The sequence below is a fragment of the Megalops cyprinoides genome, chromosome 23 (genome assembly GCF_013368585.1).
Source record: "Megalops cyprinoides isolate fMegCyp1 chromosome 23, fMegCyp1.pri, whole genome shotgun sequence".
NCBI classification, from domain to species: Eukaryota; Metazoa; Chordata; class Actinopteri; order Elopiformes; family Megalopidae; genus Megalops; species Megalops cyprinoides.
The window spans coordinates 14,478,167-14,497,376 of record NC_050605.1 but is presented as its reverse complement, the minus strand read 5'-3'; the positions used below and the strand labels follow the sequence as shown (position 1 = coordinate 14,497,376).

Below are 19,210 nucleotides of genomic sequence, written 5' to 3'. Positions count from 1 at the left end.
TTTGTATCCTTAAGGAACCCTCGTCCGTATAAATATTTTAAATCTAATTTTGTTTTGTAAATCCGTCTTGTACGCCACGCACTGAACTGGCATCCAGTTATTTACAGATTTGTGTTTTTGTTTTTTCCAGATTTTTTTTCCCGTTTAAAGTGTCGAGCTACCCCATATAGATCTATCACATTCTACATTTTATTTGATTATTTTAATTGCTTAAGCTGTTTTGCTAGTTTCTTTCAAAGAGGTTATAACTCTTTCTTGTCTTGTATTTGAAAGTTCGTGCAGACCTTATACAGACGTTTCTGGATTCTTTTTGATAGGCGAGGAATAAAATACAAATGTCTTAGTGACCTTATATGCCGCTTACATTATATTTATTCTTCAGTGCTGGCATCGAGAGGGGTTACGCTCAGGCGATGAACGATAATTGCTTTGCAAAAAAAGGCCTTGGCAAATCTGAAACGCGCGATTTCCACGCAGGTTGTAAATTTATAATCTGTCTGTTTAATCTCGTTGTGTTTCGCATTTGCCGGATAACTGTTTGTGTGCGATTCAACGTGCGAGCATGGACGGAGTATAATGCCATGTTACGTGGTGTTAGTTGCTTTTAAATAGCTTTTCTCACTCAGCGTTTATCATTGTACGGCTGCATGTTTACTGAGATAATCCGTATTAAGTACCATGGTCGAGGTTACAGCGTGACCTGGGAATCAAAACTTCCGCCCTGCCTTACAATTTTAACTTGTAACTGCTATGCCACAGTGTCTCTTGGCCACCGACCTATACTTGTCGCTTGCAGTTTGTTTCCATCCGTTGACTGTGAGAGATTACCAAAGAAGTTCATTGAGCAAGCAAACATGGTGATACACGATGGTTAGTGCCTTCATGCCTTAATGATGCATGATCCGTTCACCAGTGAAATCACTAAAATGCCAAAACCAGGACACTTTAATAAAAGCTTTCAGTGGAAGTAGGTTTCAGGGGAAAGAAATAATGTAATGAACATGTTAGAACTCACTGTTCTCAGTACAGATGGTCAAGGTGCCTTAACAGTAAAGCATTTTTTAATGTTGTTTTTTTTAGTTTTATTTAGTTTATTTTAGTTTTATTTTGTTTTATTTAGTTTAACTGCCATGGAAAATGTAAGTAAGTAAAAATGAGCATTTATTGGGAAAAACAGCCCCCTCCCCGTAATAAAAGAGGTCATGCAAGAGCTGCTTCTCTGCTGTGTTTGATTTATAGAGGATCACACAAAGTGGTCTTTAAAAGACCTTACTGTGCATTACCACCAATACTGTGTTTCTTGCATTGCCCTGAACAACTCCCCTCATACAACTGGTCAAACTACTTGAGCTATCATTCTGAAATTATCTATGTTTATGTGAGGGTCTGCTGACCATCTATCCAAATAACAGAAAATATTTAAATGTTTTTTTTAATATGAATGCTAATATTTGTGAATATGGAAACAATACACATATTGCCAAAGGGCACTGAACTTTAGAAATGAAGACATTGTTGCCTGAGACGTTACTTACCAATACAAACATAAGTGCTAACTTTCAGGGACATATAAGAGGGTTTAATACACCAAAACATCTCTGATTTCAAATTGAATTGTCATGTTTGATTAGAGTAGGACTGCACAGTTGTACAGAGTGAGACACAACTTTGTATTTCATCACAGGGCTTCTACCTTGTTTCCCTTTGTTTGTAAATGGCTGTTTCTGAGTTCACTGCTATGGAAAATATTCATCACAAACAAAGCTGCCTGCAATGTATCGCAAAATGTTTGACCTAAATGAAACATGTTGTCTTTTACACAAAAAGTGGATAGGAATAAGTGACAGCTCTGGAAAGTAGGTTACCAGATGGATATCTGATATGATTCCACACTGAATTACATTTGAATATGTCACTTTAGTGAGCTGTTAAGCAGAAACAACACCTTTGTTTTGAATACAAATGTGGGCCCTTCCATGCATGCTTGCCACAGATAAATGTAAAGAGGAAAAATGTATGTGGGAAAAAACAGCATAAGCAAATATTCAGAGCCACTATGTAGTCGATAAATAAACAATCCCAGGTATCAGTTAAACAAAAAGAGTGTGACATTTAACTTGATCAACAGGAAGTAAATATTGAAAAAAAAAAAAACAGGCAAAAACCTGCAATTGTGAATGTTGCTTTGGAGATGATGATTCATAACTGTTCAGAGTAACGAAGGACTGTTTGTATTCATCATTGTCTGAAAGAAAAACAGGCATTTGTGCAAAGCTATTTACAACAGCATCATTTGAGGACAGGTATATTTGTCAGCTACGAATGACAGTAAGCTCCTGAATTAATCCTTATTACTATCAGTTGGACTGGGAAGACCTTGTTTGTATGCTACAGAACAAAGCTAAATTGATCTTATCAATAAAAAGAAAAAGAATGTGTTCTCTTGCAACTTATTTGCAAGAGTGCACATTCTCCTTTGGCAGAAGATGCCAGCTGCTTTGGCCGATTCCCCTACTAGTACATTGTGCCATCTAGTGGTAAAACAAATGTACTGTCAATACTTCAGGGGAGACATTCAGTCAGTAAGTCAGTGACTTATTGCGTGAGGGACAATGCCATGTCATTTTTAGGGTTGCGCTGTCACTGCCAAAAGTAAAAGAGATTCCCCTTCATCTTGAGGAAACTGCAAGAAGTTTCTACTCACAGTGACTGCTCACATTCTACTCACAGTTTCACCAGCAGATGGAGCTCTGCATATGTTTTCTTGGATTGGCTATTCTGACTAAAGGTGGAGAGTTGTCCAGCTTCACTACACTTGATAATGACAATCAATCCATGGTCTAAAACAAAAAACTTCAATATGCATTGAATACTGAAATCTGGAAAAAAAAATCCATTGACGGATATGTATTCTAAATTCCATTTCTGCTCCACACATTCTTTCATATGCATGCCTCATTGCACTATAATGGATGTAGGGCTTTGCAGGAAATGTTGTCAGCCTCTGTCAACTTCCTGATGAGATGCCTCCATATGTCAAATGAATAGCCAGTCAGGGCTGTGTTAAATAGTTCCGCTGTTAGATTAATATTTGTGCTGTAATACTCAGATGGTCCTGGGGGGCACTGCTCACTCTGCGAATATTAATGAGGGCAAACAAGGGCTGGGCTGACTGAATCAGAGAGAGAGAGAGAGAGAGAAAGAGAAAGGGAAAAGAAAGAGTGTGTTGGAGGGAGAGAGATACAAAACAGCCTGACCATTGAGGCTGGTTGCTGTTTGCACTGGCACGACTGCCTGCGTTCCCACTGCAATCAGCAAGAGGTTGACTCAGAGCTGCACCTTACCCACACTCTAAATATAGTGAAAAAAGCTATGTTCATTTCCCCGGAATAGCACACATCTGTCCAAATTTCCACACAGTCTTAGATACAGACAAACTACCAGCTCTCCTGGGTGGGGGTGGGATACATGCAGTGCTGGCGGTGCAGTAGCTCACTAAATGCCACAACCTGAGGGACAGGGAGCAACCAAGGCACTAAACAGCATCTGTGAGGTTTCTCTCTGTCCTCATTAACTACGCACTTTTTCTTTCGAAACCTTCAGCTTTATAGTTACATATAATATGTGAATACCTGTACCTAGTGTAAGATGTATTGCACACATATGCTTCGGCAATCAATCTTTGTCATGCTAAGAAAGCCTGTTTGAATTTTGAGATATGAGTTTGAGAAGGTGGGAGAGAGAAAGAGAAACTGAGATAGATGGAGAAAGACTGGGAGGAAAGAGGGAGGGAAGTAAGAGACAGACAGGAGAGTGGGAGATGGCGGGTGGTGGTACTGAATGCGTATGCGTATGAGTTCACACTGATTGCTCCATACACTTGTAATCAAGCTTTAAGTGCGAGAACAGCCCTCTAAAGCATTTATACCAATTCAGAGAATTTATGGAAAGTTCAGGCTTAAGTAGCTGTTATAGGCGGTCAGTTCCGGGCCACCAAAGAATGAATGGACTTCTTTAGGTCCTCTGGAAACAAGCAGCTAAACAAGACCCTGAGTAGTGAGGTTGCATTTCTATCAGTGAAAAGGGTTTCAGTCAGGTAGCGGAAAGAAAAACAACAACAGCTTGTTCAGAACACTGGGAACTGGTTGGCTCCAAATAAGGAACGGAGCATTTACCTTTATTTAACACTTATTCTCAACCTGTTTTTGATTGTTTTGCATGATTAACAAGTGTGCCAATTTAAATAAGCACCATCCATTAGTGGCTGATTCCATTTTTCTCAATTGCATCTAATGTGGTAGCTCTGCTTCAGCGCACTTCACTTGAAACCATTTTAATTATAGTAAAAAAAAAATAAAAACGAAGCAAAACAATTGGTTTTAAGTTAAAACAGGTGATCTCTGAACTCTCTGTAATTATCAAAATGATTTAATGCAACCCAATCTTTTTTGTAATAAATTAAAATGATTTAATATAGAGGGTGCAAAGGTAATGCTGCCATATTAGGCACATTTACATAAGAAGGAATTAGGTGCTGATGAGTGGTCTTTATAAATACAGTCAAGCTTATAAGTGATGAAAAACATGTTCAAGACCATAATGCACTTATAGGGAATTATCTGCTTCACCTAGATGTAGTTCATTGGCCGCCACAGGTAAATACTAGTGTATGCCCTTTATCAATGGCACAAAAGAATCTGTCCATTAGAGTGTATTTTTCACATTTCAATTTCAAACTTACATAAACAGGTTTTCAATGTAAACTTCATCTTGATTTAATGATGTGATCAAATTGGCATTCAATGAAATGAATTCAGTACAGTATGCAATTTTTTTTTTGCTGGTATGGTTCAACCTTTACAGTGTACCTGATTGCAGAGAAGTCCGCACTTAAAACATTGCATGTCGTAATCGTACACATTGATTTCAGGTCAAACATCAAGGAAAAAAGAACAAAGGAAAACGGAAATGACAATATGAATGCAAATATGGAGGCTCTTTCATGAGTATTTGAGTTTTCACATACAAAGTTCAGGCTGACATTTACCTGAATGAAATACCGAAATAATGACATAATGAACAAAGGAAGAGAGAGGACCAAATACTCTGGCCATCAGCAATAATTTGCATTTACATTTATGATATATAATAACCTCTTTGCTGAATTAATCAGTTCAAATTTGCAGTTTGCTTTGCTTGTAGTAACAGACTTGCAAAAACAATGCACTTAAAGTAAACTAAATACACAATCATTTTGATGAACATTATGCAATGAGAAACAAGAGATGAATGATCCCATGTTCAACATGTCAGTAAATGCCTCCATCCCTCCTCTGAACCCTCACACGTTTTCACTTTCCACATAAGAATGCCATTCAAAATTGAAATAAAATCTACTTTGTAAAAAATAATCTTTGTCCCTGAAGTACTATATAGTGATACAAAAATATAAAATGTGTCCAGGACAAAAACAAGCAAATAAAAACCCTACAAAACAACAGAACACATTAATCTCAGGAGTTTGGAACTTTCCCCTAGTGGAATTGTGTAATAAAGGTGTTCTATGGCAACACAATAATGGCAGTAAGGTTATTTAAGAACATTTCTGTGCCATCTGGGTGGGGGCATTAGCCCCCACTGCCTTGTGGCTGCTGCCCTTCATTAAAGGTGCATATAAAATGCAGATGTCTCAGGCGAATAGTACCCTCTTGATCGTGTCCACGGTGTTACAGCCTCTTTGAGATCTCCAAAGTCCAACTCCTCAGTTATAGCTGCATTGAGCGTTAAAGGCCAGACTCATATAATGAGCCCATCAACAAGTCACAGAGGTTTGGCTGGATATCGACGTTTAACCTCTGCATCACTGAAGGAAGACACATGTTCTCATCCTCACTTTCTCTGAAGTTACAACTCTCTGTTACATTCTCTGTGTGTCCATGGAGCAAGAGAGTGTTTTTTCGCTGTTGTCAAGGCGGGAGAGAGAACTGGATGATTCCATCCGTCAATCTAGGGGTCACAAACCGGTGTTTGAGGAGTTGTAGGTGGGGGCCCAGTTGGGATAAGTGTCCAAATTGTACAGCGGTACCCCCCATGTGCTCACAGCCAATAGGACCACAAGAACCCCAATAATGTTCACACCAAGTCCTGCCTTCACCTGAAATGACATTAACAGTTCAGAATAACATGATCCTTGCTGTAACTCATACACGGTAATATTGTACTTAGTGCTTAATTGTCATGTCAGCTAATACTATGGTGCAGCTGAGTATCAGGGAACTGTTGCATCAGGATTAAACTGTAGCCTGAGCTGAATCCTGCAATGGAAACCAGCACAATTTTACATGGAAACAACCGACGCTGAGAGGCACTCACCATATCCATCACGCTGACATGGCCGTAAGTGAAGACAATGGCGTTGGGAGGATTAGAAACTGGCAGCAGGAACGCGAAGGAGGTGCAAAGGGTTGTGGGTATGAGGATGTACAGAGGGTTGACATGGATTGCCTCAGCCTATCGGAGCCCAGAGAAAGGCCATGAGAGACATGTTACTGTCACCACTGCTTCCACAAACATTTTATCTGCGCACTGACTTTCACGACGAATATGGGTACAGCTTGTCCCAGAAATCCAGCGCTTTCATAAAATCATCACAACTGTCCAGAGGAATGGGAGAAAACTGAATCCCTTCCAAGTGGCTTATTTTGTACTGTTTTACCGTTGCGTATCAATGCATTTCAACAAGCATACAGGACTGAAAGCATGAGAAAAATGCAGCCTGGTCATTTCCTTACAGTAACACCATTAGCTCCTTTTCTGGTTATATTGGTCTGGTCGTGACGGCGATAAAAGAAGTTGACATTGACATATCAGAGATTTCAATTACCAAGGGGGGCGCCGTTGCAAACTGGGCAAGACCATTTATTTAAATTTGTTCAGTAAATAACTGATTAATTACATGTCCTTTTTTAATGCATAATTCAGTCCCTTTATTCACCTCTGTTATAAGCATATGCATGCCTCTTAACTATCAGGGGTCAGCTATATACAAATGTACATTATGTGAGTCACTGCAAATTAATAGCAAATTAATAATGTTTGAAATAATAGCAATGAGAGCCGTCTGTGTTGAACATACCAGAGGGGCCAGGATAGGCAGGAAGATGGTAATGGTGGCAGGATTGCTGGCCACCTCAGTGAAGGTGGTGACGATGACACAAGTGATGGTGATGAGGGCCCAGGTGGGGAGGCTTCCCAGAGGAATCAGCAGGTCTCCGACCCAGGCGGACAGTCCCGACACCTGCGGCAGACGCACACGGCGTTAGATCCGTCTGCAGCGGGCACAGTTAGTCCGTTAGGGACGTCTGCAGCCCACACACACAGTAAGAGCTGTCTGCACCATAACCGCACTCTGCCTCAGAGTCGTCTGCAGTATCGCAACCCTGTAGACTCTTGATTTGGAAATATGGGATTAAAGAGCAAGCGGTACGATTGTTTACGACTGTAGTGCTTTTACAAAGTGTGTAAAGGGAAAAGTTATAACTGGCTGTACTCTGCCTGAAACAAGGACATAAAGAGGAATAATTGTTAATTATAGTCCTCTCTCTATGGGAGAAGAATATAAAAGAGAGAATTGTTAATTATAGCCCTGTGCTCGTGACAGAAAAGAATAGAGGCGGAATTACTCTTTGCAGTAGCCTTTATATGACAGTGGAGGAAGAGAGAAAGAAAAAGCAAGAGCTTTTAATTAGTGTACCTTGGTGCCCTCGGCCAGGGCAAACCCTCCACCCACGAGGAGGCAGATCTCCCATGGCATGCAGGACTCAAATTCCTTCCACGAGATCAGGGTCTCTGCACAGTGGACCACAAACAAAACGCACAATCACTGTTAGACAAATCCAGAAGAAGCTGGGACTATTACCGTTACCAGGGAGATCAGGGTCTCCATAGAGTAACAACGACAATTACCCGCAATCACAACTAAAGCACTGAGACTGAAGCTGTGACCAGTTCATTTTCACAGAGGAATGAGGGAGAGAGGCAGAGATCTCTCACAACTGGTATGAAATCTGAGGGTTTGTGCATGTGGTAGGTGAAGCACACAGGTCTGTGCTCACAGAGACTTTGTGTTGGGTAGGAACAGTGAGTCTTTGTTAGTAAAGGTTAGGCTTTTGATGATAAGGCCTGGATAAGACTGTGTGTGTGTGTGTGTGTGTGTGTGTGTGTGTGCGTGTGTGTGTGTGTGTGTGTGTGTGTTTGCAGTAAAGAAAGGTCTGGGGGACTTACCAAATTTGGGGCTGGATGGTTTGTTTGCTGGTATGATGAAGAAAAGTATTCCAAGCAGCAGAGCTACAGTGGCATCAGTAGCATAGCCTTTGTATCTACACAAAGAGGAAAAATATCTTCAACAACTATGCCGAAAACAAAGTTTACAACAGCTGAATGTAATATTATCATTGAGCATATACACCTAATTGCAGCTCTCTACAAAAATGCAAAAAGCAGCTAAAAATTAAAGCCAAGTAAAGTGTCTTGGACATACCAAGCATTAACTAAAATTGCTCTCACAGGTAGATTGCATGCGTAGCTCTGTACTGTCAGCTCTGTATGCGCAGAGACCAGCATTGCATGCATAGCTCTATACCGTCAGCTCTGTCTGCGCAGAGAGAAACATTGTCTGCACAGCTCTGCGCAGTCAGCTCTGTATACGCAGAGACCAGCATCGCATGCGTAGCTCTATACCATCAGCTCTGTCTGCGCATTGAACATATGCTACCCCTGGGGTTAGGGCTAGCTTTTATTGCCCAGAACAATTTTCCACATTTACTTTAACAGGTGTGGAGAGGACAGAGGAAGCTTGAGGGCGAGTCAGGAATGAGAGCACAGCTTGGGAGACTCACTCAGGAAACAGAGAGGCCCAGCCTGGCATGAACCCGGGGTCTCTGACCAGCCACAGGAGGACCATCAGCACGAAGATCACCATGGTCACCATCTCCTGGGGGCTGCAGGGATAACCAGGGCATCACACACACAGGCAGAAATTCCCAGGAGTTTCTCTTGAGTGCCTTTTCCCATAATCTGGGAAATCATTTTCTCTGATTTTGTTTTTTTTTTTTTTTGTAGTTCTTTCTTTCTATGTCCAGTGCATTGTGACACTGTAGCCTTAGAAATGCTATTACAAATACATCATGATTGATTGATTTTACCCCACACCTTAAAATGCAGCTCACATGACACAGTGGTATCCTCTAAGCAAGGAGCAGAGGACTTATTCTCAAATGCTTTTAAATGCTTTTCATATTCCTGCCAGTTTTAGCAAGCATCCCTCATCGGCAGCTGAGTTTTCACTTAATTGTGCATAGCCCTATCATGCAGACATTGTCAATATGTCCAAAAAGAGATTTAAAAATCTCTTGCTTTTTTTGGGTTAAAATAATGTCCCAGAGTGGAACTCTGTTTTCACCTTGGGTGATAAAATTAATTAATCCATCTGTTGTTTTCCATAATTTTACATTGCTCACAACTGCCTCTGAAGGGGGAGATAGGAGAAAGCTGCCATTAGCATAATAAACAATCTGTTAGGAGAACCGACAGATTCATTGATCTCAAGAAACCATCAAATATGTCCATAAATGTCTAAAGAATGCAATGATGGGAAAATAGAAATCTAAATGTTTGAAGAGCTTGGGAATAAGCCTTTATTGCCCATACACAAATATGTGTGCTGTGCATAAAAAGGTTACTGTGGAAGCATTAAATTTGTTAATGGTTATTCATAAAAATAGCAATTAAACCAATCTCCTTTCTCCTTGTTATAATCTAAATTAGTTCACATAACCTGAGATCCTTGTTCAAATGAAAGCAATTTCATGAAAAGTATGCAAAGGTAATGCTATCACATTAAACACAGCTAAGCAAAAAGACATCAGCTGCTAATTGGGCAGCTTGTTAATCATAAAAGACACATCAAAAACAGGTTTAGGAACATATGCCTGAAGGTAAGTTATTCACCTCACTTAAGACTGTTGCTGACATTACAATATACTCCAGTGCATCTTGGGATAGAATTATTCCCTTGTACTCACCTCATGGGCCCCAGAGCTTTGTACTCCTCCTCAATGACTCTCGCCGTGGCCTTCTCTCTCTCTGACCTCTCTTTCCTGCAACTCAGCAGGGATCTGAAGCTGGGACATTCAGTGACAGACAGGAGTAGAAGGTTTTAATGAAGATGCGGTGTACTTTCCTGGGCTAATTGATTCCAGCACTGACCTACAGCATAATTAGCCTTAATTGAAGTGATCTTTGGCATTCATGCACAAGGGGCACAGTACAGAGAAGCACCGAGAGAGAGAGAGAGAGAGACAGAGAGAGAGAGAGAGAGAGAGAGAGAAATACGGAGAGAGAGACAGAGAGAGAGGGAAAGAGGGGAGAAGTGTAGGAGTGAGATTATGTGAGAAGAGTAATGAAAGAGAGAGATTACACAGTGGGAAGACAATGACATGTAGACAGATGAGAAAAAGAAAGAAAAATGATGAGAAAGGGAGGAGGAGCTGAGAGAAGGATGAGACTGTTGAAAGGAGCAGGAGAGGTAAATGACCTTCATTGGTGGTTGAGAATTTGGGGTGGAACTTACTCAGAGCCCAGGAACATCCAGTGCAGCCACACCCAGGATAACAGAAGGACAATGATACTGATTGGTAAGCACAGGACGAACCAGTTCCCAAAGTTTATGCTGTCACAGTCTGGGTAAAACCTGGGACAGATTGGGATAAAAACAAAGGTTTTTCATTACAGCAAGGCAGCCTAACTCAACATGCTTGACCCAGAAAATTCTGTCCCTGCCACTGTCGATCTATGGTGCATTCCATCACCATAGCTCCAGCAGAACTCATTGTCTCCTTGACAACTTAGAAAGTGACTGGACCTCCTTAGCCAAACAAGGAAGTACCTTAGGTGTTTGTTTTCATGAATGATTTATGACCTGTGATTTTAAGGTTTGTAGAGCAAAACTCAACAAATGCCACATACCACATAATGTGTATGTGGTATGTGGCATACACAAACACACACACACACACACACAAGGTTATTGAAAGTTCTCGGTTAGCGAAAAGTAACTCACTGATTCATTTGCTCTGCGAAGATGAGATTGGTGGATGTTCCAGGGAGCGTGGTCAGTCCCCCGATGGTGGAGGCATAGGCGATGCAGAGAGAGAGGCCCTTGCACATCATGTGATCTTTCACGCTGCGGTACCGGCCCTCTGTCCCTGGCATGGCCACCTACGAGACACCAGGCATTTCACACATTCATCATCACAAGAATCATTTATGTCTCAACCCTGTCCTTAACTCTTATTTCATACTCCTACTTCTTTGCTCTTAACTTCAAAAGCATTTTGTATGTGAGAAATGTTCCCTGTTTTTTGTGGTCCAAAAAATGTGAAAAAACCTTTGCTATATCTCTGTTGATTCAGTTTCTCCAGCAGCATGTTTTCTGTACTATATTTAACCAAGAAAACCATGGAAATGTCTCAGAGATGCAAGGAAATGTATCCCACAGGTAATGATGGCTGATTGTTATTGTGTCATGGCAAATTCAGGCCTGTCATTTGAATTACAAAAAAAACACAGCACAATGGGGATGGGCCTCTTCGCTGATTGACATGTCCATTGGTCTATTGTGGAAAGCATAGCTCCTGCCCCCCACAGGTGACCCGTGTACTAGATATTTATACTATGATAGCCATCTGTCTTAAATTACAGTAAGGGGCCAGCACATCAGGAGTGTGGCTGACACATGAACAATCATTCAGATTAATCTGGGCGGAGACTGAATTTCAGCAGGCCGCTACACAATTCAAGGACAATCAGAGGCATGACCCAAGTGTTAGTGCTGACTGGCAGAATAGTGCATTTTGTTATCCAGAGGGTAGCAGCTTCTAGTCCCAGATGGAGTGCGCCTGTTCTACCCTGAGCAAGATGCTAAATTTCCTCTGTAAAATATCCAGCTGTATGAATGGCTATTATGAACAAAAGAAGCTATACCAGTCACCCTGAATGAGGACATCTGCTGTGCAAATGAAGAATAATAACAGCAGTGAGACAGATAGATTTTTTTATTATGGTGAACATTATGCGCTCTATCTGAGAGGCTAATATTACTCTGTGTGTGTGTGTGTCTGTGAGAGAGAGAGAGAGAGAGCCTACATTACACAGCTATATAAAAGAGCATTGCAAATGGTGATAATTTAGATTGGAAATAAAACTGCTAAACAAATACTACAGGCAATGGAAAAGCGATAACCTCTAGAGCTGTATTCATTATGATTATATAATAGTGAAAGTTCTGACAGCTTAATAGCGTATGGGCATAAAGCTGTAAATGGTCAGGCACAGCTTGTGCAGCTAAAGATATGGTAGATAACAGAGCAACACCACTAATGCATTCATCCACAGAGAGGGAGGGGGGTATATTTTGCATTTATTTTCTACTTTTTAGATATTGACTGTCACTTATGTACATATTCACTTTTTATTATTGGACTAATACCTTTATTAGTATGTTAATTATTGTCACCATCATTGTTCTTTTCACAGTATCATATATTCCACATCTGTAGCCCTGCTTTGGCAATTTGCATATAAATTTGAGAGAGTCAGAGAGTGAGTGAGAAAGAAATGGAGAGAGAGAGACGGATAAAGCCTTGCTTCCACCTACTTCAGTGTGTGCAGGAGATTCCTCGGGAATGTTATATACAACAGCTTTTGGCCCCACACCACTACACCTGCCCAGGAAATGCAAGCACCGGCGTCAGATCTCACCACAGGTTCACGCGTTGGATTAAACACATGCATTGCAGATAGAATACACTTGTTACCTTATAACTTCTTGCGCCTTCTCATTCTTTGCTTCGACCTCTGCACAAAGGAAGCAGGAAATGTGAGTGCTCCCAATCAGCACCGATTCTTATGCATGAGCAGCACAGCCAAAAAAAATCTCTGCTAATATAACAACTTAACAAAAACCTGCAGACTGCTGTCTCTGAGGGTTAGATCGTTAAGCAGATGGACAGACGCTTTGCATTGCTCCAGCAGGGGAAATAAGGGTGTCTCCTCTAACCCCGGGGACTGCGGGCATAAGCTGACCCTCACCGTCCAGCTGCAGCCCAGCGTTGGAGCAGCCGGTCAGCGCATGCTTCCGTTGTGTGGTGGCCTCGTTCTCGGCATTCATGATCTGCTGGACCACGGCCTCCACGATGGGCATCACCATGGCGGCTGTGGACGTGTTGCTCAGCCACATGGACAGGAAGGCGGAGCTCACCATGAAGCCCAGCATCAACCTGGGGGCAGGCAGACAGACAGACGGACAGAGGAAGGGACAGACAGACAGAATGAGGAACATGCAGCTGAACTGGATCATTTTGTCGCTCCCATGCTGATGGTGAGGAGTGAGATCTGCACTCACACACTACGTCATCATTCATCTACAGTCCTACAGAAAAACTAACAAAAATAGCAAGTGATGCTTATGGGTCCTCCTGCACACCCATCAGGCCAGGTGACCTCACTGAAAGCTGCACCAGTGACAAACCGGGCTTATGGGAATTCAGCATTCTGCATGCATTCTTTTGCTGTGCAAGTACCTATAGAAACAACTGCGCTGGTTCTATCACATTAATTAATCTGTGGTGCTCTGAAACATTACACTGCATCACATTATTCATTTGCTGAGCAAATGCCTTCTTGCAGTGAGATGTAGACAGCTTACATTATACAGATTACCTATGTAGGCTGTCGGTTAAACGACATTGTTCAACCCAGATTCTTAACTGCTCTTGGTGCTCTAGAACTTCTGGTTTTAGCCCAAACTCTTTTGGACCGCCTCTCCATAGTGCCGACCCACTGCTGATCATCAGGCATAGAGCAGAATCCGTGGCAATTCCACCTTTCAGTCATCGTTTTCACGACAATGTCCATTTATCTTCTACATGTGATTGGGGGACGTCTGCCTTCAAAGAACCCTGACTGTGATTGCCTCCCCTTATCTCCTGACACGAAGGGGTAAGGCAGGAAAACCATGTGCACACAGCCTGGATATCTGATCTTAGCAGGGGACTTGAAACTCCAGGAACACAGGGAAACGTGACAGTAATAGCTTATCGACCACCGAGGCTAATCATCACAGTAAGGCAAACAGAGAGATGCTCTTTACCATCCAGGGTTGGCCCCGACGAGAAGGACCAGCCTGAGAGCAATCCTCTTGTGGAGGTTCCACTTCTCGATGGCTGTGGCCATACAGATGACCCCAGTGAGCAGCAGGTGGAAGTCTTTAAAGTAGACGGATGCCACCTGGGACAAGTAGAGCAGGTGTGAGAATTCATTCATGTAACAAATGAGGGATGTTTGAACATTGTATTTGTTCTGACTTTTTTGTTTTCATCTGTTTTTTATGACTATTGATGTGAAACTTCTCTTTTTTTTTAGAATGTTTTCAGTTTCAAGAAGGCACTGAAGAACCTAATTATTTGTGATGATTATCTGGTTTCTCTGTGAAATTAAAGGGGAGTGTTATGGCATGGTATTATCATCCCTCACAGTGTGATACCACCACAATAACCTGACAATGTTCCTGGTGTTGTAGCAACATTCCAGCGTATGATATGTAATATACCTGAGATGACTTCAGTATGCCGAACAGTGGGAAGAGCAGGGCAGGGAGCAGAGCAGTCACAGACAGGGGAAGCGCCTCCATCAACCAGTACACAGCCATAAGCAGAAGCGTGAATGCGCACTCTGCCACCTAGGGGTGGAACACAGGAAGTACACAGAAATTTTAACCACAGGGTTTTAATTCAAGGAAATGACGAAAGCACTCACCAAAAGGTAGGGATTTTAAACTCAATGCCAGGAGGGCCAGTGTGTATGCTTCTTTTTGTTCCCACTAATATTCTACTAACTTTATTGGTCTAGCTAGGTAAGTACTTGGATACATTTACACCTGTGTTTCAAACCAAAGGAAATTAAATGAGTTGAAGCACATTTAGGATGGGATGTATTTGTTGTCTAGCAGAGACTGAGTAATGATCAGGCTGATAAGTGGTTAAAAGAAAAAAAAACCATTAAGCACACAGTGTCTCTATTATTGTTTGATACCCGTTGGTCTAGCTTTGATACCGTTGACATGAGCAGGGACTTTTTACAAGAGCTGAAAAATCACCAACACACCAACAGATTTGTTGGCTCTGGGAAAGAGAGGCGATAGCCCACAATTTTTATTCTGTTAAGAGTTGCTGAGAAGATACTCTTATCCAGAGTGACTTACATAGCTTACAATTTTGCATGTTATGGATATTTACTGAGGTATATTGGGTTAAGAACCTTTCTCAAGGGTACTACAGCAGTGTCCTAATGGGGAATTGAACTGACAACCTTCAGGTTACAAGCCCTGTTCCTTAGAACTATACCACACTGATGACAGATGCACTACAAGTCTTAACTGCCTAAATCAACCTGCTTAAAGGTCAATGTTACTGAGTGAAAACTAGAGTGAAAAATGTTGTATCTTATCTACAACCTTGAACAGAAGCAGATTTTCTGACCCACACAAATATATCTACATATATGGCCTCAGTCATAAAGTTAGAGGACTGGGAAAAAAATACAAACATGAAAGTGAATAACACTTTTGTTATACAGGTCTGATATTAACATATCAAATTATAATCTTTTGATGAGTTTCCTCACAAAGACATTCATTACTAAGAAGTGTAGTCAGTTCTCTATTTCAGGTCATGGTCATTGTGCATTCTAAACATACTGTATGCTGAATTCATTCCTGTCTATTGCAAATTCAGTTTCTCGCATTAAAAATTCATATTCATGCAACAGTTTTATGCCACTGGTTTTGAATAGTATCCTTACTGCAATAGCATACTGTATTTATGTACATTCCTAAACATATCTTAATGAATATATGTATGTGAATTCCTCACTATGCTGGCAAGTCTGATGTACAGCAGACCTCTCTTTATTCTGACATAACAAATACAAAAACAGAACATGATTATTAATAATCATTTATTCATTTACTGGATGCAACTGTTCGAGTGCAAATTATAACATAAAACCAAGTATTTAAAAAGGAATGAAAATATTAAAGAAAGAAAGATTCTTCCAAGGGAAAAAAAAAGATTGAAACTTTGGTTGACAATTCTACACGAGTCACTAAAACTGAAATCATTCATCAGACGGGTACTGATGTGTCTTCTCTCACCTTGGTGCCGATGACCAGTGGAAGAGGCAGCAGCAGCAGAGGGGTGACGATGACAACGAGGAGGCTGCGGTAGCTCCAGACATCTCTGAGGATCCCCATTGTTGCCTCTCTGAACCAAGTGATGCCCCTTCACGGTCACTAGGGCTCATTAAATACCCTGGCCTGGATTAATGTTTGTCCTGACCCTCACCTTCACCCATAAACACACAGGAAAAAAAAACCTCTGGTGCATCCCTGGTTAACTATAAATCTTTATTGCTTTAGAGTTGCTCAGAGAGCATGCTCAAGATTGAGTCTTTCAGATTATTGTAGCACAAGCTGACAGTCCTAAAACTGCACTGTTTAAATGTGCAGACCAATTGTTATTGAACTTTTTTTTATCTATGTACCAACATGCCATACTGTGTGACCTTGGCAATTTTGACCTCTTATTATCATTTATTACTTATTGAAGACTACAATAATTAAAAGTTATGCTTATGCTCTATGTTCTTCATTTGCATAAATGAGCTTGGATTCCATGAACTCATTGACATCTTGGCTTGGCTTTTTTGCAGGCATGCCTGAACACCTGAAAGCCCACCCCCACCCCACCCCCGTCAGCAAATACAGAATACCTTTTAACACATAAACTCACACTTTACCTTGCTGTTGGTGACTGATCTCTGTGACCTTTGATCTATGACATTGTGTATAATAAGAAGAGTTAGATCTTTGCCGCTGAAATGTAATCAAAGATTGCCCTGCTAGCACTAAACCTAGCTTACTGATGCACAGGGATTGTACAGCAGGGACATGCAATAACTCCAATGGGGTGAGACACTGTTGTAACAGATCCCAGGATAAAATGTGAGGATGTATGAATGTGACATATCAGAACTACCCCACAAACAAAACACAAACCCAACTCCGATATCATTTTATCCTTATTATTTGTATTGGTGTTGTTACTTTCATAAAAGTATGAAAGTGTATTCAAGAGTATATTCAATTGAACTAATATTTAACTAATATAGTATACTGTAACTAATATTTAAAATATGCGATATGTGATATTTATAATAGTGATAGTGATTATTGATTTATTGAGGCCATTCAAGATGATTGCCTACTAGGGTATCTAATGTAACACTGTCTGGTAATGAGCCCAGCTCCTTGGACTGCATTCCATCTTCTAATGAGGTTTGGACATTAGTAATTGAAGGGGGGGGGGGGGGTGATTGTTTCTGATCAAAACTGATAAGATACCCACTGAGCTTTGGTGTATTTGATCATCAGTACATTGTGTTCTGAGGAAGCTGGCACGCTACAGGTTACCAGCGATGCTACAGTAAGTGAGACTGTCGGAAAGGGGAACCAAAATCACTGTACATTCACGAGTTTCCTCGTCAAGGTTAGAAACACTGAATAACTTTACACAATGTGTTTTTAAAACATGATAGTTTTTAAACATGATGATGACTCTGCCATAAGATCACATGGACAATAGACAATATTCAGAAATTCAACTGCACTGAAAGCTGCGCTGAATTAAGAAACCTGTTTGACTTTTTACACTTTTCAATACCATTTCAACCAAACTAATAAGCTTAGGTGAGATATTTTATGCACAGTGGTTGTTGACAGAATCTGGAATGAAAAAGCTTAATAATTTACATTACAGAAATATAGTACTGACCATATACATCTTATTTAATATATTGCAGAGTCTGTCTTACAGTGAATGATGAAGTGACCAAGAACAAAAAAACTTCTCATGATCCCTTCAATTGAAACAGGTTTATTCCTCCAGGAGTGTAAATACAATTAGTCATAAAGGCTATCAGATTTGTGAGTTCATAAAATTCTGTCGGCGGTGCCCTACTTGCTAATTACCTCTTTAGAAAATGTAACTCCTCTTCTTAGTGAAGTTCGAAGTCCATCAATGCAGCCACAACGAAGGGGTTTCCAGAAAATAGCGTGTGGTGCTTTTTTATTTCATAGAATAAATGCAAAATGTATGCATAACTAGCTGGGTTAACGCGCACAGCACGTGAAAATATTTCCACGAACTCGTATCACGCCAAGATTAGCCGCGTCTGGATGTAATTACTGGTTGCGCCTCGGACAGCGGGTAAAAACCAGTACCAACCAGAAAATTTATTTTTCAAGGTTTTATTGACAGATATTTAGCTTACAAAACACTAGAACATATTGTTCGGCATTTTTACACAACACACGCCGTAGGTTTTTCTTAGTATAGAACGATAACTTCCAGAAAGGATTATTGATTAAATCACTAAGGAGTAACCAGACATTTCCTGAAGATGAACTTCTTAGGAATGCATCGCTTCATTCCATCCTTTCCCCGAACTGGCACGCATTCGCTGGTAGCTGACGTAGACACCAGCATCAGTTCATGCCACACTGTTAAGCACAAAACAGTGTTGAATGTTCTAACAATTTAGTCATTTAAAACCGAGCGAAAATGTATTCGTTATCAGTAAGAGTGCGGCATCACTGCTATTTGTGTTCAGGCAGTCTCTGCACGCACGTTCACATTTGCCATTCGACTTATATTCGCCTTCTGCGTAAACTTACTGTTAGCATAAACAGCGAATGTGAGGCTGAAGGAATCCATTGCTACGACTTTGTAAACGACTTTTATTATACCACACCTGCTTGCAGTGGCACTTTACCTGAAAATGTATCAAAATATACTGTACATCATTCATTGACAGTTTTCTGTCAAGTCAAGATCAATGGAAATGGTATGGTGAAAGCGAGCGGATCAGGATCAACTACACCTCTGAATTCATACCTTGATGATAACTATGTTTAATCATTAACGAAACTGAAATAGTCGACTGGAGTGGACACACCATTTAGAATAGTAAACTGCAAGCTGCCCCCCCCCCCCCCCCCCCCCCCCCCCCAAAAAAAAAAAAAAAAAAACATTTC

General features: G+C 40.9%; 1 protein-coding gene across 1 annotated transcript; it reads right to left on the bottom strand.

Annotated features, from left to right (window-relative positions):
- Positions 1–5,567: 5,567 nt before the first annotated feature.
- On the bottom strand, positions 5,568–18,310 carry slc13a1 (solute carrier family 13 member 1). Its single transcript, XM_036517835.1, has 17 exons — positions 18,146–18,310; positions 16,915–16,949; positions 16,271–16,379; positions 14,669–14,797; positions 14,210–14,346; positions 13,150–13,337; positions 12,876–12,915; positions 12,716–12,782; positions 11,120–11,277; positions 10,631–10,750; positions 10,083–10,181; positions 8,898–8,999; positions 8,284–8,378; positions 7,754–7,848; positions 7,136–7,297; positions 6,373–6,510; positions 5,568–6,154 (listed from the first exon to the last, which is right to left on the bottom strand). Exons 3-17 carry the CDS (start codon positions 16,367–16,369, stop codon positions 6,014–6,016), a joined length of 1,770 nt encoding a protein of 589 aa, XP_036373728.1. The 5' UTR covers positions 16,370–16,379; positions 16,915–16,949; positions 18,146–18,310; the 3' UTR covers positions 5,568–6,013.
- Between the last annotated feature and the right edge of the window lie 900 nt (positions 18,311–19,210).